At 45.0% G+C, this 27,892-nt stretch overlaps 1 protein-coding gene across 1 annotated transcript in view; it reads right to left on the bottom strand.

Moving 5' to 3' along the window:
• The window catches only part of LOC142325812 (NEDD8 ultimate buster 1-like), a 181,470-nt gene that overhangs the window by 4,749 nt on the left and 148,829 nt on the right, over nt 1-27,892 (bottom strand). The window contains exons 2-4 of the mRNA XM_075367839.1: nt 6,144-6,301; nt 5,793-5,989; nt 1,115-1,275 (exon numbers count right to left, since the gene is read on the bottom strand). Coding sequence (XP_075223954.1) covers nt 1,256-1,275; nt 5,793-5,989; nt 6,144-6,301 — 375 coding nt within the window. The 3' untranslated portion in view covers nt 1,115-1,255. The remainder of the gene's footprint in view (nt 1-1,114; nt 1,276-5,792; nt 5,990-6,143; nt 6,302-27,892) is intronic.

The following is a 27,892-nucleotide window of genomic DNA, read 5'->3' as shown; positions in this document are numbered from 1 at the left end:
AATTGAAGAACATAAGAAAGAAGCCCTAATAAAAAAGGGAGTCCGACAAGGATGTTCCCTATCTCCGTTACTTTTTAATCTTTACATGGAACTAGCAGTTAATGATGTTAAAGAACAATTTAGATTCGGAGTAACAGTACAAGGTGAAAAGATAAAGATGCTACGTTTTGCTGATGATATAGTAATTCTAGCCGAGAGTAAAAAGGATTTAGAAGAAACAATGAACGGCATAGATGAAGTCCTACGCAAGAACTATCGCATGAAAATAAACAAGAACAATACAAAAGTAATGAAATGTAGTAGAAATAACAAAGATGGACCGCTGAATGTGAAAATAGGAGGAGAAAAGATAATGGAGGTAGAAGAATTTTGTTATTTGGGAAGTAAAATTACTAAAGATGGACGAAGCAGGAGCGATATAAAATGCCGAATAGCACAAGCTAAACGAGCCTTCAGTAAGAAATATAATTTGTTTACATCAAAAATTAATTTAAATGTCAGGAAATGATTTTTGAAAGTGTATGTTTGGAGTGTCGCTTTATATGGAAGTGAAACTTGGACGATCGGAGTATCTGAGAAGAAAAGATTAGAAGCTTTTGAAATGCGGTGCTGTAGGAGAATGTTAAAAATAAGATGGGTGGATAAAGTGACAAATGAAGAGGTATTGCGGCAAATAGATGAAGAAAGAAGCATTTGGAAAAATATAGTTAAAAGAAGAGACAGACTTATAGGCCACATACTAAGGCATCCTGGAATAGTCGCTTTAATATTGGAAGGACAGGTAGAAGGGAAAAATTGTGTAGGCAGGCCACGTTTGGAATATGTAAAACAAATTGTTAGGGATGTAGGATGTAGAGGGTATACTGAAATGAAACGACTAGCACTAGATAGGGAATCTTGGAGAGCTGCATCAAACCAGTCAAATGACTGAAGACAAAAAAAAAAAAAAATAATAATTTAAAATATTTTAAATAATCATGGTGACCAAAGTTTTATTAATCCTGATTTTACAGAACTATCTTATAAAATCGTTTTTTTCAATTTCTTAGTTTAATTAACAAAGAATAAATGTAACATAAATAAATAATTATTATTAAAAAAATGTCTTGCGTACCAAATTCAACAAGTTCACAAAGGCTTGTGTCATCAACTTTAAGTAAAGCTAATTCATGCTGTGTTTCTTCAAGAATTTTTCTAGCTTCAGAATGTTTATTTTGATGAAATAAAACGATACCTTGAAGTAAATGTAATCTCATTAGAAGTGCTGACTCATTTCTTAAAAAAAAAAAAAAAAAAAAAAAATATTTAAATAAATATAATTACAAATAGCATGAGAAAATGTTAAAAGATTTTCCAGCAGATAAATTTAATCAGCTAGGAAATTTTGACAGGTGAATGAAACCGTTCTGAAAATTTTAATTACAAAATATAAAAATGGGTAAATACATCTTAATAAATGATTAAAAAATGTAGTTTGCTTAAAAACTGCTATAGGTCTTGTTAAATTTTACATTAGGAAAAAGATATTATATTTTTCCCTTTACGTCATTAATACAAATTCCATAAACAATTTAAATTCCCTGTACACTATTTTTGCAGAAAAATTACACAATGATGTAACAGGGATGATAAAATTTCATGATTATGTTTCTTAGTTGATTATAAAACTAAACAAAATTAGTGAAACTAAATAAGGTTTTTATTTTAAAGGTGAATAAATATATAGTTAGAATCTTGCAATTTTATGTTCCATGCTAACTGTCTACTTAAATAAAAATAATATTTTCAAAACTTATAAATATTTATAAATAACAGGATAACCCCAGTAAAAAAATGTTGATTCATATTTTATAATTATGATAATGTACTACTATGCCAGTTTTGAGATTGAATTGTATCAAATATCAGCTCCCTGGCAAATCATTAAGTTACAATAACTAATATAAGTGTAAGTTAAATGAGAATAAAAGAAAATATACAAAAAAAAAAAAAAATACCCCGTAAATCATAAACTTAATAGAAATTTTTCCCAGTATATAAATTCTTGCTTCAAAAAAGTTTTATAAGGATAAAACCATAGTATGTAGTGAAGTTAAAATAGGATTTGCAAAATAAAAAAAAAAAATTATTTTAACCATCTTTTTTTTCCAATCTGATTCAAAACTGAATAAAAAAGTAAGATGCTAATAAACAGCAGAATTAATAATGCATGTAGTGAATTGAAGAGATTTAGCTGCAGAATGAAAATGAATAAAAGTTAAAATTAAAATGTTAAAGTTAAAGTTAAAATTAGAGTACAAATGAGGTTGTCAATTTTAACTGATTGTGAAAAATCCAATCAATGCCAAAAATAATTTTACAGTATGCAACATTATAACCACTGTTAGTACGGACACTGAATATAAATTAACCGATGACTTTTGATTAGTTACTTTCGCTATATTTATAGTTTTTTTCCAGTTATTTTACTGTAATATTTGCAATAAATATTCAATGAAATTAATAACTGCAAAGTATGATGTTCAAAGTGTACCTGCTAGGCAATAACTTGGTAAGTAATGTCCCTAATCAACACTCTTCCAATGATTATACTGACTATCATTTAATGTAGGTGCTGATTTTAAAACAGAATGATTTATGAAAAATTATAAATGCTGTTTTGCCTAACAGCAAGAACAACAAAAGTTACTGCTGGAATATTCTGTAAAAATTGGAAAAAATACATAGATGAATTACGAAAAGGTTAAGTAGAAATAGAATACTACTTTGTTTTTGCTTGACCAATGAAGTAAGCATTTACAAATTCAACACTGCTGTGCGTAATCCTGAAACTAACCAATTAGTAAAAAAAAAAAGATTCTGATGTATGCATGAGTTATCAGAATACACTAATAAAGTTTACTCTGATGGGAAAAAAGCAGTTTGTTCAGTGGTCATGCAATAAACCTAATTGCTGAAGTAATTATGACGAAAAAGTCTCCTAAAAAGATGAAAGTGAACAAATCTGACAATAGTCTGTATTCTAAAATGCAGAATAATTAGTCTTACTCTTTATTTTATTTAATTTTGACAAAATACATCTCTATTTACGACAAGTGACTGGTAAACCAATGTTGTAAAAAAAATATGGGGGAAACTTTATTAAAATTTACAAATAAAAAATTACTTTTAACATTTTATCATAAATGACACTACTTTAAGGGAAGAATTAAAAAAAGTTCTGTTATTTTCATAGACTATCCTAGAATTGTTTTTTCTCTAAAACAAAAGAGAAATTAACAAAATAAAAGAAAAAAAACATAATATTTTTTTAAAAAAATTATGACAAAATTTTTCAGGTATATTTTATTCTGCCATGGATTTAAGAGAACTTAAAAGAGTTTGGCCAAAACATTCAATGATCTGAAGAATGTGGGTTTCAAAATAGTTGGCCTCCATCCTAAAAATAATAGTTATAACTGGTTATCTATCCTTCATATGGGCAAAATTTTACTTTGCTCGGTTTTTAGTGTTACCCAACAAACACCAATAGATATGACCACACTTCATTTCTAATTTCTTAATTGATTTTATTTTTTTTTGTTTTTTAGTCAAGTAACTGTAAGCAGATGCAGCCAGTTGTGTTACACATACAATAACAGTGGCTGTGTTGGTTAAATCACCACATCGTACACAATCGCACCTCTTAAAAACTCGAAATTCTAAAAAACCTGAAAGTGATTTTTAGATATTTATCTTAAGAGTATTTGCAAGACCCAGTCTAGTGAATATCTTGTTTAGTATAGTTGGAAATGAGAAAAATTTGCAAGAATTGTCAAAACTTTTTTCACTTTTCGTTACTACTTCAAGATTGAATTTTGTAAAATCTAGAATTGGATTTTAGATATTTACATAAAATTTACACACAAAAAATCTGGTTGATTTCTTCATTTGTTACCAAGAAAGTACAATAAAAAAAAAGGCTCTTCAAAAATAAATTTTAAATCCATTTTAACCCTTTAACATGGAGATTAAAAAATCTAAAAATTAGCTTTAAAACATTCACATGAAGATTAGACACACTAAAAATCAAGTTGTTATCATTTGTTACTGAAAATTAAAAAAAAAAATTGTAAATTTCATTGATACTCCATTTCAACCCTTTAAACTTGGAATTTAAAAAAATCAATATACAAATTTTCATTAATTTATCTTCAGTAGTTTTTACTAGGTGTTAATGAATCAGCCAGTTAGGACAAGTTGCTTTATAGTTACAGAAGATATAAATATTCAATATTTATACAAATATTTACTACAAAAATATTGGTATGTTTATAAAAACACAGGTTATTTAAAAAAAAACAAAATTTTATTTGATGATCCAGGTCAATTGTTGAATCAGAATCTCTTAGAAAAAAAAACATTTTACTTCAAAATTTAACCGATTATATTTGGCATTTAAATCACCTCTTTGGTGGACATACTTTTTATGATTAAATTAATGATAAGCCTCAGAAATATTTTTTCTCTACAGAATAATTTAAAACATTAATATAAGCAGGTTTAAAAAAATCCTAAGTTTTTAAAGCTAAATCAAATAAATATTAAAAACAAGAGGGCTGACTACCAGAAAAATTAACATTTCTAAACTGTTTTTGAAAAAAATTACCAAGAGGAAAATGCAGACAATCTATAAAAAAAGATAAGTGCACTTTTTAACTGCTTAATAATCATCATCAATAATAAAGTTTTCAGAAACTATTGCACTGACACAACTTATACATTACTTCCTTTCACACGTCACTACAATTATAGATAAGGAGTTTCCTTAGGAAATCCTGAGTATGTTTCATGCTTCTAAACTTTAATTTCTGAGTAAAAAACATATATATATGCTGCCTATTGTCATCTTTAAGAAGTATACATTTCTTGCTAGAGGGTATTTGATATCACTCCTCAAACCCTTATTTTATAATTTATTTTTTATTTCCTTGTACGAAGTAAAGGAAGTATTGTGATTGCAAAAAATTTCAGTTTTCAGAATTCAACAAAAATATCCATTTTGATCATCCCTGAATCCATTTTGACTAGTTTTGGCATGATGTCTGTACATACATATGTATTTCGCATAACCCAAAAATGATTAGCTGTATGATGTTGAAATTTTGGATTTAGGTCTGTAGTAACATCTAGTTGTGCACCCCTCCCCTTTTGATTGCAATTGACTGAAAGTGTCCAAAAAAGCCCAAAATCCCAAAAAAAATTGGATTTTGGGGTTATTTCCATTGGTTCCAGAGTTATAGTCAAATTAAATTTTAATTAATGAAATATTTGGATCTTAAAAGGGGAAGGCACATCAGTTTGAATCAGACTTCATCTCCAATTTTTTAACTTTTTATTTTAATTTAAATATATTGATTTATTAATAATTATTAATATCTGATCGTAAAAAAAAATATAATAAATAATAATTCAATAATAACAATAAAAAAAAGAGAAGTTATTAATGAAATAAAATTTTATGCATTTTTCATTTAAAAAAATGTATATATGTAATTTAGTAGGCATACAAGGAAGTCATGTGGTGTCTAGATCAAATTTTTTTCAGTCGGATATGTACAAAGATATCTCTCAACCCTATTCCAGTGACTTCCATTTCCAATCTGGGAGTTACACAATAATTGTACTCGGCGACTATAATACAATTTGGATGAGGCTGGGTTTCCTTCATCTACTTAAGTATACCTTTATGAAATAATCATTGAATAGATAGAATGATCTACCTTGTTCTAGTATTAAACTAATCAACTTACCAGAACTTCCTTTTAAAGCTACAACTCTTTCCAAGTTAGGTCCATAACTATATCTGAATTTTGATTCGCATATTTTCAATCTTTCTTCAGCGTCTGGTAACTGGGTAACATTTTTCAAACAAAGATAACACCATGCAATATCCAAATTAAGTAATGCATAATTATCAACAGAATTCAGCAGCTGAGAATTACAAGAACTGTAAAATAAATATACATAATTATAAACAGTTTATTTTTGTTTTTTATATAACATTTAATAAACAATAAATATTTATATAATATTCTGTCCATTTACTATATTTACTAGAATATTACTACTAATTATTATTTAGTTAATAAATGACAACCAACCTAAATTCCTTAACTGCTTCGAGTAGAAATATGAGTGCAAGAGCAAATTCATCCTTTTTAAGAGCAGCTTTTCCTTTTTCATGTAGTGCCATTGCTGATAACAAAGCTTTTTTCTCTTTATGTGGAAGAACAAGAGTTTTACCAACCTGGTCAGTTATCTGTTACAAATTAATAAAAACAATAAAGAAAATTTTTATTTATTATTAAATTTTATAATACTTTTATTAACAACCTATTACTTTATATAAATACAATTTACTATGGAGAGTACAGTAGTTCTTTCATTTAGTAATAGAAATAAAATTAGAATTACATCTTTTATAACAGAATGGAACATGAAGTTCTCCCAGGACTTTCATAACCTATTCTATTATATAAATAAAAATGTAAATGTTACTTTGTTCAAAATTTTCAATCTCCGAAAGTTCTTCACCGATTGCTTTGAAATTTTGACACACTGCATTCGAATATGTGCGTGTTTTTATATACCTAAGATGTCACACCTGAGACAGGTAAAAACATACTTTTTTTGAAAAACATTGCTATCTGTTGGATGTAAAAGCAATACACACGATACCTACTATATTTTACGATTTAGACTAAAAAACTACTGGAACAATTTATGGGTGGGGAAAAGTGAGAAAGGCAAAAATTGGAAACAGGAAAAATTGAAAAAGATAAAAGAAAAAAAGGGGAAAATTGAAAAGGAAAAAATGGGAAAAGAAAACAGAAAGGGGAAGGGAGACAAAAGAAAAGGGGAAAGGAAAACAAGGAGAATATAAATGGGGGAAGGAATGGGCAGAAAAGAGGGGAAATGGGAGAAAGTGAAAGGGAATATGGTAAAAATGAAAATAGGTAAAATGGAAAATGGGAAAAGGAAAGGGAAAAAGGGGAAGGTTATATTTTGTGAAGTTCTGTAATGTTCATTTTGTTTTATTGTTTTAATGTTCATGTTTTATCAGACTTTCAATTGTGTACATTTAATCTATATATACGAGGTGCGACAATAAAGTAATGAGAATGATGTGAAAAAAATGTTGCTTACTGTTTTAGTCATGTTTAGTGTTGTCTCCTTCAAAGTAGTTTCCTTCTGATTGCACATACTTATTCCAGCGCTTCTGCCATTGATGGTAACATTTGTGGAACTCATCTTCTGTAATATCCTCCAAGACCCTCATCACAGCTTTTTGGACATCTTGTGTTGTTTGAAAATGGTGTCCCTTGACCGCCATTTTGACTCTTAGAAATAGAAAAAAGTCGCACAGAGCGATATCTGGTGAATAAGGTGGCGTGGTAGTACTGAAATTAGTTTTGAGGTTAAAAACTGCTGTACTGACAGAGCAGTATGGGATGGCGCATTATCGTGATGCAGAATCCAATTATCAGCAATGTTGGCACGGACGCGAAGAACTCGTTTACGAAGTCTTTCTAAAATTTCTTTGTAGATTATCGGTTAACTGTTTGTTCAGGAGGCACCCGCTCTTTATGAACAATTCCCTTGGAATCGAAGAAGCACACAAGCATGCGTTTCACTTTTAACTTTGAAATGCGAGCTTTTTTTGGTCTGGGTGATCCCTTTGAGCACCATCGCAAACTTTGGCGTTTTGTTTCTGGATCGTATTGAAAAACCCAACAATCATCACCAGTGATAACACGGCTCAACAAATCTGAATTGATTTCCGTTTGCTCGAACAGATCGGCTGCCACATTTTTCCGTGTTTCTCGCTGTTGTTGTATGACTTTTTGGGGACCATTTTTGCACAAATCTTTCTCATACCAAGATCTTCAGTTAATATTAGACGAACCGTTTCTCGATTGATGTTGAGTTCTTCTGCGATCATTTTCACGGATAATCTTCGATCAGATCGTACGATTTCACGCACCCTGGTCAAGTTGACATCTGTCCGTGAAGTTGATGGTCGTCCACTGCGGTCTTCATCTTCAACATTCGTTCTGCCTTCACTAAAAATTTTATGCCACCGAAAAACTTGAGCTCTTGACATAACCTCCTCTCCGAAAGCCTTCTGAAGCTTATCATAAGTTGTCGTCGTGTTTTCACTCGATTTAACGCAAAAAGAAATGGCATACCGTTGCGCAATATTTTGCGGTTTCATTTCTGTGACGAGAGACACAAACACGTGTTCATTTATTACAGCACAACTCACGACTGAGCAGTTGCATCAATGTGCCGCTTGGACTAGAAGTAGCTTATAGACCAAGGTCAAAGATCAGTCTCATTACTTTATTGTCGCACCTCGTATATATTCAGTTATACCCTGATAAAATGAGGTCATACTGAGATTTTTAAGATGTTAATTAAGTGGCAGAATTAGTGATTTCTTATCGGTTTTTGACTGGAAAAATTGAATAAAATAGGTCCTAGAAGAGTAATAGTAGAAACTACTGCACTGTATATGCAGTAGTTTTTGAGAAATCTACGGTGAATACCAATAAATTGGGGTAAAACCCTGTTTTTTATACTTGGCGTATAACTTTTTTAAATGGATAATAAACACATAAAACTTTTAAGAAAAACTTGTAGAGAATTTCATTCTGAATAAAATATTGTAAAATAAGTTGAATAAAACAAAAAAAAGGTAGAAAAATTCAAATTTTATTTAGAAATAGTACACTAGACCAATGTGGATTATACATAAAAGTTTACAGTAAATGTTCAAAAATAAAACACACCATTTTCAACACGATTCCTGGCACGCTTTTGTATCGATTTTTAGTTGTTCAGGACTGCCCTTAAGTTGTTCAGTGGCATCCATAATGTGGACAATTAATTCCTCACGAGAACGTATTTTTGTTTTGTATATAATATTTTTAATCCATTCCCAGACACAAAAATCTAAAGGTGTCAGATCAGGTGATCTTGGCGACTAGGAACATGGACTTCAATGACAATTCAATTTCTCAGGGAAATGATGATTTAGGTGAGTGGAAATGGCAGAAGAGAAGTGAAGTGGCTCAGCGCTAGAGAAACATCTTGTCGACGCCATTTAGACCGTCCGGCCCCCCCCGGTGGTGCCTATGCCTTCTGAATCGGCGTATTTTTTTCGGAAGACCGAGAATTCGGCCGAAACGAAAATTGACGTAATCGAGTATATGTCAGCCAGAATCGATAGTATTCGACCGGGAGCGACGCCATTTAGATCGTACGGCCGCCCCGGTGATGCCTATGCCCTCTGCATCGGCGTATTTATTTCGGAAGACCGAGAATTCGGCCGAAACGAAAATTGACGTAATCGAGTATATGTCAGCCAGGATCGAAGCTATTCGACCGGGACCGACGCCATATCGACCGTCCGGCTCCCCCGGTGATGCCTATGCCCTCTGTATCGGCGTATTTTTTTTCGGAAAACCGAGAATTCGGCCGAAACGAAAATTGACGTAATCGAGTATATGTCAGCCAGGATCGAAGCTATTCGACCGGGACCGACGCCATATCGACCGTCCGGCCCCCCCAGTGATGCCTATGCCCTCTGTATCGGCGTATTTTTTTCGGAAAACCGAGAATTCGGCCGAAACGAAAATTGACGTAATCGAGTATATGTCAGCCAGGATCAAAGCTATTCGACCGGGACCGACGCCATATCGACCGTCCGGCCCCCCCAGTGATGCCTATGCCCTCTGCATCGGCGTATTTTTTTCGGAAGACCGAGAATTCGGCCGAAACGAAAATTGAAGTAATCGAGTATATGTCAGCCAGGATCGAAGCTATTCGACCGGGACCGAAGCCATATCGACCGTCCGGCCCCCCCAGTGATGCCTATGCCCTCTGTATCGGCGTTTTTTTTTCGGAAAACCGAGAATTCGGCCGAAACGAAAATTGAAGTAATCGAGTATATGTCAGCCAGGATCGAAGCTATTCGACCGGGACCGACGCCATATCGACCGTCCGGCCCCCCCAGTGATGCCTATGCCCTCTGCATCGGCGTATTTTTTTCGGAAAAACAAGAATTCGGTCGAAACGAAAATTGACGTAAACAAGTATATGTCAGCCAGAATCGAAGCTATTCGACCGGGACCGACGCCATTTAGACCGTACGGCCGCCCCGGTGATGCCTATGCCCTCTGCATTGGCGTATTTTTTTCGGAAGACCGAGAATTCGGCCGAAACGAAAATTGAAGTAATCGAGTATATGTCAGCCAGGATCGAAGCTATTCGACCAGGACCGAAGCCATATCGACCGTCCGGCCCCCCCAGTGATGCCTATGCCCTCTGCATCGGCGTATTTTTTTCGGAAGACCGAGAATTCGGCCGAAACGAAAATTGAAGTAATCGAGTATATGTCAGCCAGGATCGAAGCTATTCGACCGGGACCGACGCCATATCGACCGTCCGGCCCCCCCCAGTGATGCCTATGCCCTGTGCATCGGCGTATTTTTTTCGGAAGACCGAGAATTCGGCCGAAACGAAAATTGAAGTAATCGAGTATATGTCAGCCAGGATCGAAGCTATTCGACCGGGACCGAAGCCATATCGACCGTCCGGCCCCCCCAGTGATGCCTATGCCCTCTGCATCGGCGTATTTTTTTCGGAAAACCGAGAATTCGGCCGAAACGAAAATTGACGTAATCGAGTATATGTCAGCCAGGATCGAAGCTATTCGACCGGGACCGACGCCATATCGACCGTCCGGCCCCCCCAGTGATGCCTATGCCTTCTGCATCGGCGTATTTTTTTCGGAAGACCGAGAATTCGGCCGAAACGAAAATTGAAGTAATCGAGTATATGTCAGCCAGGATCGAAGCTATTCGACCGGGACCGAAGCCATATCGACCGTCCGGCCCCCCCAGTGATGCCTATGCCCTCTGTATCGGCGTATTTTTTTCGGAAAACCGAGAATTCGGCCGAAACGAAAATTGACGTAATCGAGTATATGTCAGCCAGGATCGAAGCTATTCGACCGGGACAGACGCCATATCGACCGTCCGGCCCCCCCCAGTGATGCCTATGCCCTCTGCATCGGCGTATTTTTTTCGGAAAACCGAGAATTCGGCCGAAAAGAAAATTGACGTAAACTAGTATATGTCAGCCAGGATCGAAGCTACTCGACCGGGACCGACGCCATTTAGACCGTACGGCCGCCCCGGTGATGCCTATGTCCTCTGTATCGGCGTATTTTTTTCGGAAAACCAAGAATTCGGCCGAAACAAAAAATGACGTAAACAAGTATATGTCAGCCAGCATCGAAGCTATTCGACCGGGACCGACGCCATTTAGACCGTACGGCCCCCCCCCCCCCCGGTGATGCCTATGCCCTCTGTATCGGCGTATTTTTTTCGGAAAACCGAGAATTCGGCCGAAACGAAAATTGACGTAATCGAGTATATGTCAGCCAGGATCGAAGCTATTCGACCGGGACCGACGCCATTTAGACCGTACGGCCGCCCCGGTGATGCCTATGCCCTCTGCATCGGCGTATTTTTTTCGGAAGACCGAGAATTCGGCCGAAACGAAAATTGAAGTAATCGAGTATATGTCAGCCAGGATCGAAGCTATTCGACCGGGACCGAAGCCATATCGACCGTCCGGCCCCCCCAGTGATGCCTATGCCCTCTGCATCGGCGTATTTTTTTCGGAAGACCGAGAATTCGGCCGAAACGAAAATTGAAGTAATCGAGTATATGTCAGCCAGGATCGAAGCTATTCGACCGGGACCGACGCCATATCGACCGTCCGGCCCCCCCAGTGATGCCTATGCCCTGTGCATCGGCGTATTTTTTTCGGAAGACCGAGAATTCGGCCGAAACGAAAATTGAAGTAATCGAGTATATGTCAGCCAGGATCGAAGCTATTCGACCGGGACCGAAGCCATATCGACCGTCCGGCCCCCCCAGTGATGCCTATGCCCTCTACATCGGCGTATTTTTTTCGGAAGACCGAGAATTCGGCCGAAACGAAAATTGAAGTAATCGAGTATATGTCAGCCAGGATCGAAGCTATTCGACCGGGACCGAAGCCATATCGACCGTCCGGCCCCCCCAGTGATGCCTATGCCCTCTGTATCGGCGTATTTTTTTCGGAAAACCGAGAATTCGGCCGAAACGAAAATTGAAGTAATCGAGTATATGTCAGCCAGGATCGAAGCTATTCGACCGGGAACGACGCCATATCGACCGTCCGGCCCCCCCAGTGATGCCTATGCCTTCTGCATCGGCGTATTTTTTTCGGAAGACCGAGAATTCGGCCGAAACGAAAAATGACGTAAACAAGTATATGTCAGCCAGCATCGAAGCTATTCGACCGGGACCGACGCCATTTAGACCGTACGCCCCCCCCCCCCCCCCCCGGTGATGCCTATGCCCTCTGTATCGGCGTATTTTTTTCGGAAAACCGAGAATTCGGCCGAAACGAAAATTGACGTAATCGAGTATATGTCAGCCAGGATCGAAGCTATTCGACCGGGACCGACGCCATTTAGACCGTACGGCCGCCCCGGTGATGCCTATGCCCTCTGCATCGGCGTATTTTTTTCGGAAGACCGAGAATTCGGCCGAAACGAAAATTGAAGTAATCGAGTATATGTCAGCCAGGATCGAAGCTATTCGACCGGGACCGAAGCCATATCGACCGTCCGGCCCCCCCAGTGATGCCTATGCCCTCTGCATCGGCGTATTTTTTTCGGAAGACCGAGAATTCGGCCGAAACGAAAATTGAAGTAATCGAGTATATGTCAGCCAGGATCGAAGCTATTCGACCGGGACCGACGCCATATCGACCGTCCGGCCCCCCCAGTGATGCCTATGCCCTGTGCATCGGCGTATTTTTTTCGGAAGACCAAGAATTCGGCCGAAACGAAAATTGAAGTAATCGAGTATATGTCAGCCAGGATCGAAGCTATTCGACCGGGACCGAAGCCATATCGACCGTCCGGCCCCCCCAGTGATGCCTATGCCCTCTACATCGGCGTATTTTTTTCGGAAGACCGAGAATTCGGCCGAAACGAAAATTGAAGTAATCGAGTATATGTCAGCCAGGATCGAAGCTATTCGACCGGGACCGAAGCCATATCGACCGTCCGGCCCCCCCAGTGATGCCTATGCCCTCTGTATCGGCGTATTTTTTTCGGAAAACCGAGAATTCGGCCGAAACGAAAATTGAAGTAATCGAGTATATGTCAGCCAGGATCGAAGCTATTCGACCGGGACCGAAGCCATATCGACCGTCCGGCCCCCCCAGTGATGCCTATGCCCTCTGTATCGGCGTATTTTTTTCGCAAAACCGAGAATTCGGCCGAAACGAAAATTGACGTAATCGAGTATATGTCAGCCAGGATCGAAGCTATTCGACCGGGACCGACGCCATATCGACCGTCCGGCCCCCCCAGTGATGCCTATGCCCTCTCATCGGCGTATTTTTTTCGGAAGACCGAGAATTCGGCCGAAACGAAAATTGAAGTAATCGAGTATATGTCAGCCAGGATCGAAGCTATTCGACCGGGACCGAAGCCATATCGACCGTCCGGCCCCCCCAGTGATGCCTATGCCCTCTGTATCGGCGTATTTTTTTCGGAAAACCGAGAATTCGGCCGAAACGAAAATTGAAGTAATCGAGTATATGTCAGCCAGGATCGAAGCTATTCGACCGGGACCGACGCCATATCGACCGTCCGGCCCCCCCAGTGATGCCTATGCCCTCTGCATCGGCGTATTTTTTTCGGAAGACCGAGAATTCGGGCGAAACGAAAATTGAAGTAATCGAGTATATGTCAGCCAGGATCGAAGCTATTCGACCGGGACCGACGCCATATCGACCGTCCGGCCCCCCCAGTGATGCCTATGCCCTCTGCATCGGCGTATTTTTTTCGGAAGACCGAGAATTCGGCCGAAACGAAAATTGAAGTAATCGAGTATATGTCAGCCAGGATCGAAGCTATTCGACCGGGACCGACGCCATTTAGACCGTACGGCCGCCCCGGTGATGCCTATGCCCTCTGCATTGGCGTATTTTTTTCGGAAGACCGAGAATTCGGCCGAAACGAAAATTGAAGTAATCGAGTATATGTCAGCCAGGATCGAAGCTATTGGACCGGGACCGAAGCCATATCGACCGTCCGGCCCCCCCGGTGATGCCTATGCCCTCTGCATCGGCGTATTGTTTTCGGAAAACCGAGAATTCGGCCGAAAAGAAAATTGACGTAAACGAGTATATGTCAGCCAGGATCGAAGCTACTCGACCGGGACCGACGCCATATCGACCGTCCGGCCCCCCCAGTGATGCCTATGCCCTCTGCATCGGCGTATTTTTTTCGGAAGACCGAGAATTCGGCCGAAACGAAAATTGAAGTAATCGAGTATATGTCAGCCAGGATCGAAGCTATTCGACCGGGACCGAAGCCATATCGACCGTCCGGCCCCCTTAGTGATGCCTATGCCCTCTGTATCGGCGTATTTTTTTCGGGAAACCGAGAATTCGGCCGAAACGAAAATTGACGTAATCGAGTATATGTCAGCCAGGATCGAAGCTATTCGACCGGGACCGACGCCATATCGACCGTCCGGCCCCCCCAGTGATGCCTATGCCCTCTGCATCGGCGTATTTTTTTCGGAAGACCGAGAATTCGGCCGAAACGAAAATTGAAGTAATCGAGTATATGTCAGCCAGGATCGAAGCTTTTCGACCGGGACCGACGCCATATCGACCGTCCGGCCCCCCCAGTGATGCCTATGCCCTCTGCATCGGCGTATTTTTTTCGGAAGACCGAGAATTCGGCCGAAACGAAAAATGAAGTAATCGAGTATATGTCAGCCAGGATCGAAGCTATTCAACCGGGACCGACGCCATATCGACCGTCCGGCCCCCCCAGTGATGCCTATGCCCTCTGCATCGGCGTATTTTTTTCGGAAGACCGAGAATTCGGCCGAAACGAAAATTGAAGTAATCGAGTATATGTCAGCCAGGATCGAAGCTATTCGACCGGGACCGACGCCATTTAGACCGTACGGCCGCCCCGGTGATGCCTATGCCCTCTGCATTGGCGTATTTTTTTCGGAAGACCGAGAATTCGGCCGAAACGAAAATTGAAGTAATCGAGTATATGTCAGCCAGGATCGAAGCTATTGGACCGGGACCGAAGCCATATCGACCGTCCGGCCCCCCCGGTGATGCCTATGCCCTCTACATCGGCGTATTGTTTTCGGAAAACCGAGAATTCGGCCGAAAAGAAAATTGACGTAAACTAGTATATGTCAGCCAGGATCGAAGCTACTCGACCGGGACCGACGCCATTTAGACCGTACGGCCGCCCCGGTGATGCCTATGTCCTCTGTATCGGCGTATTTTTTTCGGAAAACCGAGAATTCGGCCGAAACGAAAATTGACGTAATCGAGTATATGTCAGCCAGGATCGAAGCTATTCGACCGGGACCGACGCCATATCGACCGTCCGGCCCCCCCAGTGATGCCTATGCCTTCTGCATCGGCGTATTTTTTTCGGAAGACCGAGAATTCGGCCGAAACGAAAATTGAAGTAATCGAGTATATGTCAGCCAGGATCGAAGCTATTCGACCGGGACCGAAGCCATATCGACCGTCCGGCCCCCCCAGTGATGCCTATGCCCTCTGTATCGGCGTATTTTTTTCGGAAAACCGAGAATTCGGCCGAAACGAAAATTGACGTAATCGAGTATATGTCAGCCAGGATCGAAGCTATTCGACCGGGACAGACGCCATATCGACCGTCCGGCCCCCCCCAGTGATGCCTATGCCCTCTGCATCGGCGTATTTTTTTCGGAAAACCGAGAATTCGGCCGAAAAGAAAATTGACGTAAACTAGTATATGTCAGCCAGGATCGAAGCTACTCGACCGGGACCGACGCCATTTAGACCGTACGGCCGCCCCGGTGATGCCTATGTCCTCTGTATCGGCGTATTTTTTTCGGAAAACCAAGAATTCGGCCGAAACAAAAAATGACGTAAACAAGTATATGTCAGCCAGCATCGAAGCTATTCGACCGGGACCGACGCCATTTAGACCGTACGGCCCCCCCCCCCCCCGGTGATGCCTATGCCCTCTGTATCGGCGTATTTTTTTCGGAAAACCGAGAATTCGGCCGAAACGAAAATTGAAGTAATCGAGTATATGTCAGCCAGGATCGAAGCTATTGGACCGGGACCGAAGCCATATCGACCGTCCGGCTCCCCCGGTGATGCCTATGCCCTCTGCATCGGCGTATTGTTTTCGGAAAACCGAGAATTCGGCCGAAAAGAAAATTGACGTAAACGAGTATATGTCAGCCAGGATCGAAGCTACTCGACCGGGACCGACGCCATATCGACCGTCCGGCCCCCCCAGTGATGCCTATGCCCTCTGCATCGGCGTATTTTTTTCGGAAGACCGAGAATTCGGCCGAAACGAAAATTGAAGTAATCGAGTATATGTCAGCCAGGATCGAAGCTATTCGACCGGGACCGAAGCCATATCGACCGTCCGGCCCCCTTAGTGATGCCTATGCCCTCTGTATCGGCGTATTTCTTTCGGAAAACCGAGAATTCGGCCGAAACGAAAATTGACGTAATCGAGTATATGTCAGCCAGGATCGAAGCTATTCGACCGGGACCGACGCCATATCGACCGTCCGGCCCCCCCCAGTGATGCCTATGCCCTCTGCATCGGCGTATTTTTTTCGGAAGACCGAGAATTCGGCCGAAACGAAAATTGAAGTAATCGAGTATATGTCAGCCAGGATCGAAGCTTTTCGACCGGGACCGACGCCATATCGACCGTCCGGCCCCCCCAGTGATGCCTATGCCCTCTGCATCGGCGTATTTTTTTCGGAAGACCGAGAATTCGGCCGAAACGAAAAATGAAGTAATCGAGTATATGTCAGCCAGGATCGAAGCTATTCGACCGGGACCGACGCCATATCGACCGTCCGGCCCCCCCAGTGATGCCTATGCCCTCTGCATCGGCGTATTTTTTTCGGAAGACCGAGAATTCGGCCGAAACGAAAATTGAAGTAATCGAGTATATGTCAGCCAGGATCGAAGCTATTCGACCGGGACCGACGCCATTTAGACCGTACGGCCGCCCCGGTGATGCCTATGCCCTCTGCATTGGCGTATTTTTTTCGGAAGACCGAGAATTCGGCCGAAACGAAAATTGAAGTAATCGAGTATATGTCAGCCAGGATCGAAGCTATTGGACCGGGACCGAAGCCATATCGACCGTCCGGCCCCCCCGGTGATGCCTATGCCCTCTACATCGGCGTATTGTTTTCGGAAAACCGAGAATTCGGCCGAAAAGAAAATTGACGTAAACTAGTATATGTCAGCCAGGATCGAAGCTACTCGACCGGGACCGACGCCATTTAGACCGTACGGCCGCCCCGGTGATGCCTATGTCCTCTGTATCGGCGTATTTTTTTCGGAAAACCAAGAATTCGGCCGAAACAAAAAATGACGTAAACAAGTATATGTCAGCCAGCATCGAAGCTATTCGACCGGGACCGACGCCATTTAGACCGTACGGCCCCCCCCGGTGATGCCTATGCCCTCTGTATCGGCGTATTTTTTTCGGAAAACCGAGAATTCGGCCGAAACAAAATTGACGTAATCGAGTATATGTCAGCCAGGATCGAAGCTATTCGACCGGGACCGACGCCATTTAGACCGTACGGCCGCCCCGGTGATGCCTATGCCCTCTGCATCGGCGTATTTTTTTCGGAAGACCGAGAATTCGGCCGAAACGAAAATTGAAGTAATCGAGTATATGTCAGCCAGGATCGAAGCTATTCGACCGGGACCGAAGCCATATCGACCGTCCGGCCCCCCCAGTGATGCCTATGCCCTCTGCATCGGCGTATTTTTTTCGGAAGACCGAGAATTCGGCCGAAACGAAAATTGAAGTAATCGAGTATATGTCAGCCAGGATCGAAGCTATTCGACCGGGACCGACGCCATATCGACCGTCCGGCCCCCCCAGTGATGCCTATGCCCTGTGCATCGGCGTATTTTTTTCGGAAGACCGAGAATTCGGCCGAAACGAAAATTGAAGTAATCGAGTATATGTCAGCCAGGATCGAAGCTATTCGACCGGGACCGAAGCCATATCGACCGTCCGGCCCCCCCCGGTGATGCCTATGCCCTCTGTATCGGCGTATTTTTTTCGGAAAACCGAGAATTCGGCCGAAAGGAAAATTGACGTAATCGAGTATATGTCAGCCAGGATCGAAGCTATTCGACCGGGACCGACGCCATTTAGACCGTACGGCCGCCCCGGTGATGCCTATGCCCTCTGCATCGGCGTATTTTTTTCGGAAGACCGAGAATTCGGCCGAAACGAAAATTGAAGTAATCGAGTATATGTCAGCCAGGATCGAACCTATTCGACCGGGACCGAAGCCATATCGACCGTCCGGTCCCCCCAGTGATACCTAAGCCCTCTGTATCGGCGTATTTTTTTCGGAAAACCGAGAATTCGGCCGAAACGAAAATTGACGAAATCGAGTATATGTCAGCCAGGATCGAAGCTATTCGACCGGGACCGACGCCTAATCGACCGTCCGGCCCCCCCAGTGATGCCTATGCCCTCTGCATCGGCGTATTTTTTTCGGAAGACCGAGAATTCGGCCGAAACGAAAATTGAAGTAATCGAGTATATGTCAGCCAGGATCGAAGCTATTGGACCGGGACCGAAGCCATATCGACCGTCCGGCCCCCCCGGTGATGCCTATGCCCTCTGCATCGGCGTATTGTTTTCGGAAAACCGAGAATTCGGCCGAAAAGAAAATTGACGTAAACGAGTATATGTCAGCCAGGATCGAAGCTACTCGACCGGGACCGACGCCATATCGACCGTCCGGCCCCCCCAGTGATGCCTATGCCCTCTGCATCGGCGTATTTTTTTCGGAAGACCGAGAATTCGGCCGAAACGAAAATTGAAGTAATCGAGTATATGTCAGCCAGGATCGAAGCTATTCGACCGGGACCGAAGCCATATCGACCGTCCGGCCCCCTTAGTGATGCCTATGCCCTCTGTATCGGCGTATTTCTTTCGGAAAACCGAGAATTCGGCCGAAACGAAAATTGACGTAATCGAGTATATGTCAGCCAGGATCGAAGCTATTCGACCGGGATCGACGCCATATCGACCGTCCGGCCGCCCCGGTGATGCCTATGTCCTCTGTATCGGCGTATTTTTTTCGGAAAACCAAGAATTCGGCCGAAACAAAAAATGACGTAAACAAGTATATGTCAGCCAGCATCGAAGCTATTCGACCGGGACCGACGCCATTTAGACCGTACGGCCCCCCCCGGTGATGCCTATGCCCTCTGTATCGGCGTATTTTTTTCGGAAAACCGAGAATTCGGCCGAAACGAAAATTGACGTAATCGAGTATATGTCAGCCAGGATCGAAGCTATTCGACCGGGACCGACGCCATTTAGACCGTACGGCCGCCCCGGTGATGCCTATGCCCTCTGCATCGGCGTATTTTTTTCGGAAGACCGAGAATTCGGCCGAAACGAAAATTGAAGTAATCGAGTATATGTCAGCCAGGATCGAAGCTATTCGACCGGGACCGAAGCCATATCGACCGTCCGGCCCCCCCAGTGATGCCTATGCCCTCTGCATCGGCGTATTTTTTTCGGAAGACCGAGAATTCGGCCGAAACGAAAATTGAAGTAATCGAGTATATGTCAGCCAGGATCGAAGCTATTCGACCGGGACCGACGCCATATCGACCGTCCGGCCCCCCCAGTGATGCCTATGCCCTGTGCATCGGCGTATTTTTTTCGGAAGACCGAGAATTCGGCCGAAACGAAAATTGAAGTAATCGAGTATATGTCAGCCAGGATCGAAGCTATTCGACCGGGACCGAAGCCATATCGACCGTCCGGCCCCCCCCGGTGATGCCTATGCCCTCTGTATCGGCGTATTTTTTTCGGAAAACCGAGAATTCGGCCGAAAGGAAAATTGACGTAATCGAGTATATGTCAGCCAGGATCGAAGCTATTCGACCGGGACCGACGCCATTTAGACCGTACGGCCGCCCCGGTGATGCCTATGCCCTCTGCATCGGCGTATTTTTTTCGGAAGACCGAGAATTCGGCCGAAACGAAAATTGAAGTAATCGAGTATATGTCAGCCAGGATCGAACCTATTCGACCGGGACCGAAGCCATATCGACCGTCCGGTCCCCCCAGTGATACCTAAGCCCTCTGTATCGGCGTATTTTTTTCGGAAAACCGAGAATTCGGCCGAAACGAAAATTGACGAAATCGAGTATATGTCAGCCAGGATCGAAGCTATTCGACCGGGACCGACGCCTAATCGACCGTCCGGCCCCCCCAGTGATGCCTATGCCCTCTGCATCGGCGTATTTTTTTCGGAAGACCGAGAATTCGGCCGAAACGAAAATTGAAGTAATCGAGTATATGTCAGCCAGGATCGAAGCTATTCGACCGGGACCGAAGCCATATCGACCGTCCGGCCCCCCCAGTGATGCCTATGCCCTCTGTATCGGCGTATTTTTTTCGGAAAACCGAGAATTCGGCCGAAACGAAAATTGACGTAATCAAGTATATGTCAGCCAGGATCGAAGCTATTCGACCGGGACCGACGCCATATCGACCGTCCGGCCCCCCCAGTGATGCCTATGCCCTCTGCATCGGCGTATTTTTTTCGGAAGACCGAGAATTCGGCCGAAACGAAAATTGAAGTAATCGAGTATATGTCAGCCAGGATCGAAGCTATTCGACCGGGACCGAAGCCATATCGACCGTCCGGCCCCCCCAGTGATGCCTATGCCCTCTGCATCGGCGTATTTTTTTCGGAAGACCGAGAATTCGGCCGAAACGAAAATTGAAGTAATCGAGTATATGTCAGCCAGGATCGAAGCTATTCGACCGGGACCGACGCCATATCGACCGTCCGGCCCCCTTAGTGATGCCTATGCCCTCTGTATCGGCGTATTTTTTTCGGAAAACCGAGAATTCGGCCGAAACGAAAATTGACGTAATCGAGTATATGTCAGCCAGGATCGAAGCTATTCGACCGGGACCGACGCCATATCGACCGTCCGGCCCCCCCAGTGATGCCTATGCCCTCTGCATCGGCGTATTTTTTTCGGAAGACCGAGAATTCGGCCGAAACGAAAAATGAAGTAATCGAGTATATATCAGCCAGGATCGAAGCTATTCGACCGGGACCGACGCCATATCGACCGTCTGGCCCCCCCCAGTGATGCCTATGCCCTCTGCATCGGCGTATTTTTTTCGGAAGACCGAGAATTCGGCCGAAACGAAAATTGAAGTAATCGAGTATATGTCAGCCAGGATCGAAGCTATTCGACCGGGACCGACGCCATTTAGACCGTACGGCCGCCCCGGTGATGCCTATGCCCTCTGCATTGGCGTATTTTTTTCGGAAGACCGAGAATTCGGCCGAAACGAAAATTGAAGTAATCGAGTATATGTCAGCCAGGATCGAAGCTATTGGACCGGGACCGAAGCCATATCGACCGTCCGGCCCCCCCGGTGATGCCTATGCCCTCTACATCGGCGTATTGTTTTCGGAAAACCGAGAATTCGGCCGAAAAGAAAATTGACGTAAACTAGTATATGTCAGCCAGGATCGAAGCTACTCGACCGGGACCGACGCCATTTAGACCGTACGGCCGCCCCAGTGATGCCTATGTCCTCTGTATCGGCGTATTTTTTTCGGAAAACCAAGAATTCGGCCGAAACAAAAAATGACGTAAACAAGTATATGTCAGCCAGCATCGAAGCTATTCGACCGGGACCGACGCCATTTAGACCGTACGCCCCCCCCCCCCCGGTGATGCCTATGCCCTCTGTATCGGCGTATTTTTTTCGGAAAACCGAGAATTCGGCCGAAACGAAAATTGACGTAATCGAGTATATGTCAGCCAGGATCGAAGCTATTCGACCGGGACCGACGCCATTTAGACCGTACGGCCGCCCCGGTGATGCCTATGCCCTCTGCATCGGCGTATTTTTTTCGGAAGACCGAGAATTCGGCCGAAACGAAAATTGAAGTAATCGAGTATATGTCAGCCAGGATCGAAGCTATTCGACCGGGACCGAAGCCATATCGACCGTCCGGCCCCCGCAGTGATGCCTATGCCCTCTGCATCGGCGTATTTTTTTCGGAAGACCGAGAATTCGGCCGAAACGAAAATTGAAGTAATCGAGTATATGTCAGCCAGGATCGAAGCTATTCGACCGGGACCGACGCCATATCGACCGTCCGGCCCCCCCAGTGATGCCTATGCCCTGTGCATCGGCGTATTTTTTTCGGAAGACCGAGAATTCGGCCGAAACGAAAATTGAAGTAATCGAGTATATGTCAGCCAGGATCGAAGCTATTCGACCGGGACCGAAGCCATATCGACCGTCCGGCCCCCCCAGTGATGCCTATGCCCTCTGTATCGGCGTATTTTTTCGGAAAACCGAGAATTCTGCCGAAACGAAAATTGACGTAATCGAGTATATGTCAGCCAGGATGGAAGCTATTCGACCGGGACCGACGCCATATCGACCGTCCGGCCCCCCCAGTGATGCCTATGCCCTCTACATCGGCGTATATTTTTCGGAAGACCGAGAATTCGGCCGAAACGAAAATTGAAGTAATCGAGTATATGTCAGCCAGGATCGAAGCTATTCGACCGGGACCGAAGCCATATCGACCGTCCGGCCCCCCCAGTGATGCCTATGCCTTCTGTATCGGCGTATTTTTTTCGGAAAACCGAGAATTCGGCCGAAACGAAAATTGACGTAATCGAGTATATGTCAGCCAGGATCGAAGCTATTTGACCGGGACCGACGCCATATCGACCGTCCGGCCCCCCCAGTGATGCCTATGCCCTCTGCATCGGCGTATTTTTTTCGGAAGACCGAGAATTCGGCCGAAACGAAAATTGAAGTAATCGAGTATATGTCAACCAGGATCGAAGCTATTCGACCGGGACCGAAGCCATATCGACCGTCCGGCCCCCCCAGTGATGCCTATACCCTCTGTATCGGCGTATTTTTTTCGGAAAACCGAGAATTCGGCCGAAACGAAAATTGAAGTAATCGAGTATATGTCAGCCAGGATCGAAGCTATTCGACCGGGACCGAAGCCATATCGACCGTCCGTCCCCCCCAGTGATGCCTATGCCCTCTGTATCGGGGTATTTTTTTCGGAAAACCGAGAATTCGGCCGAAACGAAAATTGAAGTAATCGAGTATATGTCAGCCAGGATCGAAGCTATTCGACCGGGACCGACGCCATATCGACCGTCCGGCCCCCCCAGTGATGCCTATGCCCTCTATATCGGCGTATTTTTTTCGGAAAACCGAGAATTCGGCCGAAACGAAAATTGACGTAATCGAGTATATGTCAGCCAGGATCGAAGCTATTCGACCGGGACCGACGCCATATCGACCGTCCGGCCCCCCCAGTGATGCCTATGCCCTCTCATCGGCGTATTTTTTTCGGAAGACCGAGAATTCGGCCGAAACGAAAATTGAAGTAATCGAGTATATGTCAGCCAGGATCGAAGCTATTCGACCGGGACCGAAGCCATATCGTCCGTCCAGCCCCCCCAGTGATGCCTATGCCCTCTGTATCGGCGTATTTTTTTCGGAAAACCGAGAATTCGGCCGAAACGAAAATTGAAGTAATCGAGTATATGTCAGCCAGGATCGAAGCTATTCGACCGGGACCGACGCCATTTAGACCGTACGGCCGCCCCGGTGATGCCTATGCCCTCTGCATCGGCGTATTTTTTTCGGAAGACCGAGAATTCGGCCGAAACAAAAATTGAAGTAATCGAGTATATGTCAGCCAGGATCGAAGCTATTCGACCGGGACCGAAGCCATATCGACCGTCCGGCCCCCCCCCAGTGATGCCTATGCCCTGTGCATCGGCGTATTTTTTTCGGAAGACCGAGAATTCGGCCGAAACGAAAATTGAAGTAATCGAGTATATGTCAGCCAGGATCGAAGCTATTCGACCGGGACCGAAGCCATATCGACCGTCCGGTCCCCCCAGTGATGCCTATGCCCTCTGTATCGGCGTATTTTTTTCGGAAAACCGAGAATTCGGCCGAAACGAAAATTGACGTAATCGAGTATATGTCAGCCAGGATCGAAGCTATTCGACCGGGACCGACGCCATATCGACCGGCCGGCCCCCCCAGTGATGCCTATGCCCTCTGCATCGGCGTATTTTTTTCGGAAGACCGAGAATTCGGCCGAAACGAAAATTGAAGTAATCGAGTATATGTCAGCCAGGATCGAAGCTATTCGACCGGGACCGAAGCCATATCGACCGTCCGGCCCCCCCAGTGATGCCTATGCCCTCTGTATCGGCGTATTTTTTTCGGAAAATCGAGAATTCGGCCGAAACGAAAATTGACGTAATCGAGTATATGTCAGCCAGGATCGAAGCTATTCGACCGGGACCGACGCCATATCGACCGTCCGGCCCCCCCAGTGATGCCTATGCCCTCTGCATCGGCGTATTTTTTTCGGAAGACCGAGAATTCGGCCGAAACGAAAATTGAAGTAATCGAGTATATGTCAGCCTGGATCGAAGCTATTCGACCGGGACCGACGCCATATCGACCGTCCGGCCCCCCCAGTGATGCCTATGCCCTCTGCATCGGCGTATTTTTTTCGGAAGACCGAGAATTCGGCCGAAACGAAAATTGAAGTAATCGAGTATATGTCAGCCAGGATCGAAGCTATTCGACCGGGACCGAAGCCATATCGACCGTCCGGCCCCCCCAGTGATGCCTATGCCCTCTGCATCGGCGTATTTTTTTCGGAAAACCGAGAATTCGGCCGAAACGAAAATTGACGTAATCGAGTATATGTCAGCCAGGATCGAAGCTATTCGACCGGGACCGACGCCATATCGACCGTCCGGCCCCCCCAGTGATGCCTATGCCTTCTGCATCGGCGTATTTTTTTCGGAAGACCGAGAATTCGGCCGAAACGAAAATTGAAGTAATCGAGTATATGTCAGCCAGGATCGAAGCTATTCGACCGGGACCGAAGCCATATCGACCGTCCGGCCCCCCCAGTGATGCCTATGCCCTCTGTATCGGCGTATTTTTTTCGGAAAACCGAGAATTAAGCCGAAACGAAAATTGACGTAATCGAGTATATGTCAGCCAAGATCGAAGCTATTCGACCGGGACCGACGCCATATCGACCGTCCGGCCCCCCCCAGTGATGCCTATGCCCTCTGCATCGGCGTATTTTTTTCGGAAGACCGAGAATTCGGCCGAAACGAAAATTGAAGTAATCGAGTATATGTCAGCCAGGATCGAAGCTATTCGACAGGGACCGAAGCCATATCGACCGTCCGGCCCCCCCAGTGATGCCTATGCCCTCTGTATCGGCGTATTTTTTTCGGAAAACCGAGAATTCGGCCGAAACGAAAATTGAAGTAATCGAGTTTATGTCAGCCAGGATCGAAGCTATTCGACCGGGACCGACGCCATATCGACCGTCCGGCCCCCCCAGTGATGCCTATGCCCTCTGCATCGGCGTATTTTTTTCGGGACCGACGCCATTTAGACCGTACGCCCCCCCCCCCCCCCCCGGTGATGCCTATGCCCTCTGTATCGGCGTATTTTTTTCGGAAAACCGAGAATTCGGCCGAAACGAAAATTGACGTAATCGAGTATATGTCAGCCAGGATCGAAGCTATTCGACCGGGACCGACGCCATTTAGACCGTACGGCCGCCCCGGTGATGCCTATGCCCTCTGCATCGGCGTATTTTTTTCGGAAGACCGAGAATTCGGCCGAAACGAAAATTGAAGTAATCGAGTATATGTCAGCCAGGATCGAAGCTATTCGACCGGGACCGAAGCCATATCGACCGTCCGGCCCCCGCAGTGATGCCTATGCCCTCTGCATCGGCGTATTTTTTTCGGAAGACCGAGAATTCGGCCGAAACGAAAATTGAAGTAATCGAGTATATGTCAGCCAGGATCGAAGCTATTCGACCGGGACCGACGCCATATCGACCGTCCGGCCCCCCCAGTGATGCCTATGCCCTGTGCATCGGCGTATTTTTTTCGGAAGACCGAGAATTCGGCCGAAACGAAAATTGAAGTAATCGAGTATATGTCAGCCAGGATCGAAGCTATTCGACCGGGACCGAAGCCATATCGACCGTCCGGCCCCCCCAGTGATGCCTATGCCCTCTGTATCGGCGTATTTTTTCGGAAAACCGAGAATTCTGCCGAAACGAAAATTGACGTAATCGAGTATATGTCAGCCAGGATGGAAGCTATTCGACCGGGACCGACGCCATATCGACCGTCCGGCCCCCCCAGTGATGCCTATGCCCTCTACATCGGCGTATATTTTTCGGAAGACCGAGAATTCGGCCGAAACGAAAATTGAAGTAATCGAGTATATGTCAGCCAGGATCGAAGCTATTCGACCGGGACCGAAGCCATATCGACCGTCCGGCCCCCCCAGTGATGCCTATGCCTTCTGTATCGGCGTATTTTTTTCGGAAAACCGAGAATTCGGCCGAAACGAAAATTGACGTAATCGAGTATATGTCAGCCAGGATCGAAGCTATTTGACCGGGACCGACGCCATATCGACCGTCCGGCCCCCCCAGTGATGCCTATGCCCTCTGCATCGGCGTATTTTTTTCGGAAGACCGAGAATTCGGCCGAAACGAAAATTGAAGTAATCGAGTATATGTCAACCAGGATCGAAGCTATTCGACCGGGACCGAAGCCATATCGACCGTCCGGCCCCCCCAGTGATGCCTATACCCTCTGTATCGGCGTATTTTTTTCGGAAAACCGAGAATTCGGCCGAAACGAAAATTGAAGTAATCGAGTATATGTCAGCCAGGATCGAAGCTATTCGACCGGGACCGAAGCCATATCGACCGTCCGTCCCCCCCAGTGATGCCTATGCCCTCTGTATCGGGGTATTTTTTTCGGAAAACCGAGAATTCGGCCGAAACGAAAATTGAAGTAATCGAGTATATGTCAGCCAGGATCGAAGCTATTCGACCGGGACCGACGCCATATCGACCGTCCGGCCCCCCCAGTGATGCCTATGCCCTCTATATCGGCGTATTTTTTTCGGAAAACCGAGAATTCGGCCGAAACGAAAATTGACGTAATCGAGTATATGTCAGCCAGGATCGAAGCTATTCGACCGGGACCGACGCCATATCGACCGACCGGCCCCCCCAGTGATGCCTATGCCCTCTCATCGGCGTATTTTTTTCGGAAGACCGAGAATTCGGCCGAAACGAAAATTGAAGTAATCGAGTATATGTCAGCCAGGATCGAAGCTATTCGACCGGGACCGAAGCCATATCGTCCGTCCAGCCCCCCCAGTGATGCCTATGCCCTCTGTATCGGCGTATTTTTTTCGGAAAATCGAGAATTCGGCCGTAACGAAAATTGACGTAATCGAGTATATGTCAGCCAGGATCGAAGCTATTCGACCGGGACCGACGCCATATCGACCGTCCGGCCCCCCCAGTGATGCCTATGCCCTCTGCATCGGCGTATTTTTTTCGGAAGACCGAGAATTCGGCCGAAACGAAAATTGAAGTAATCGAGTATATGTCAGCCTGGATCGAAGCTATTCGACCGGGACCGACGCCATATCGACCGTCCGGCCCCCCCAGTGATGCCTATGCCCTCTGCATCGGCGTATTTTTTTCGGAAGACCGAGAATTCGGCCGAAACGAAAATTGAAGTAATCGAGTATATGTCAGCCAGGATCGAAGCT

The sequence above is a fragment of the Lycorma delicatula genome, chromosome 5, assembly GCF_047948215.1.
Source record: "Lycorma delicatula isolate Av1 chromosome 5, ASM4794821v1, whole genome shotgun sequence".
Taxonomy (NCBI): Eukaryota; Metazoa; Arthropoda; class Insecta; order Hemiptera; family Fulgoridae; genus Lycorma; species Lycorma delicatula.
Note: the sequence above shows the minus strand (reverse complement) of the source record. Positions and strands in the feature narration are given on the sequence as shown.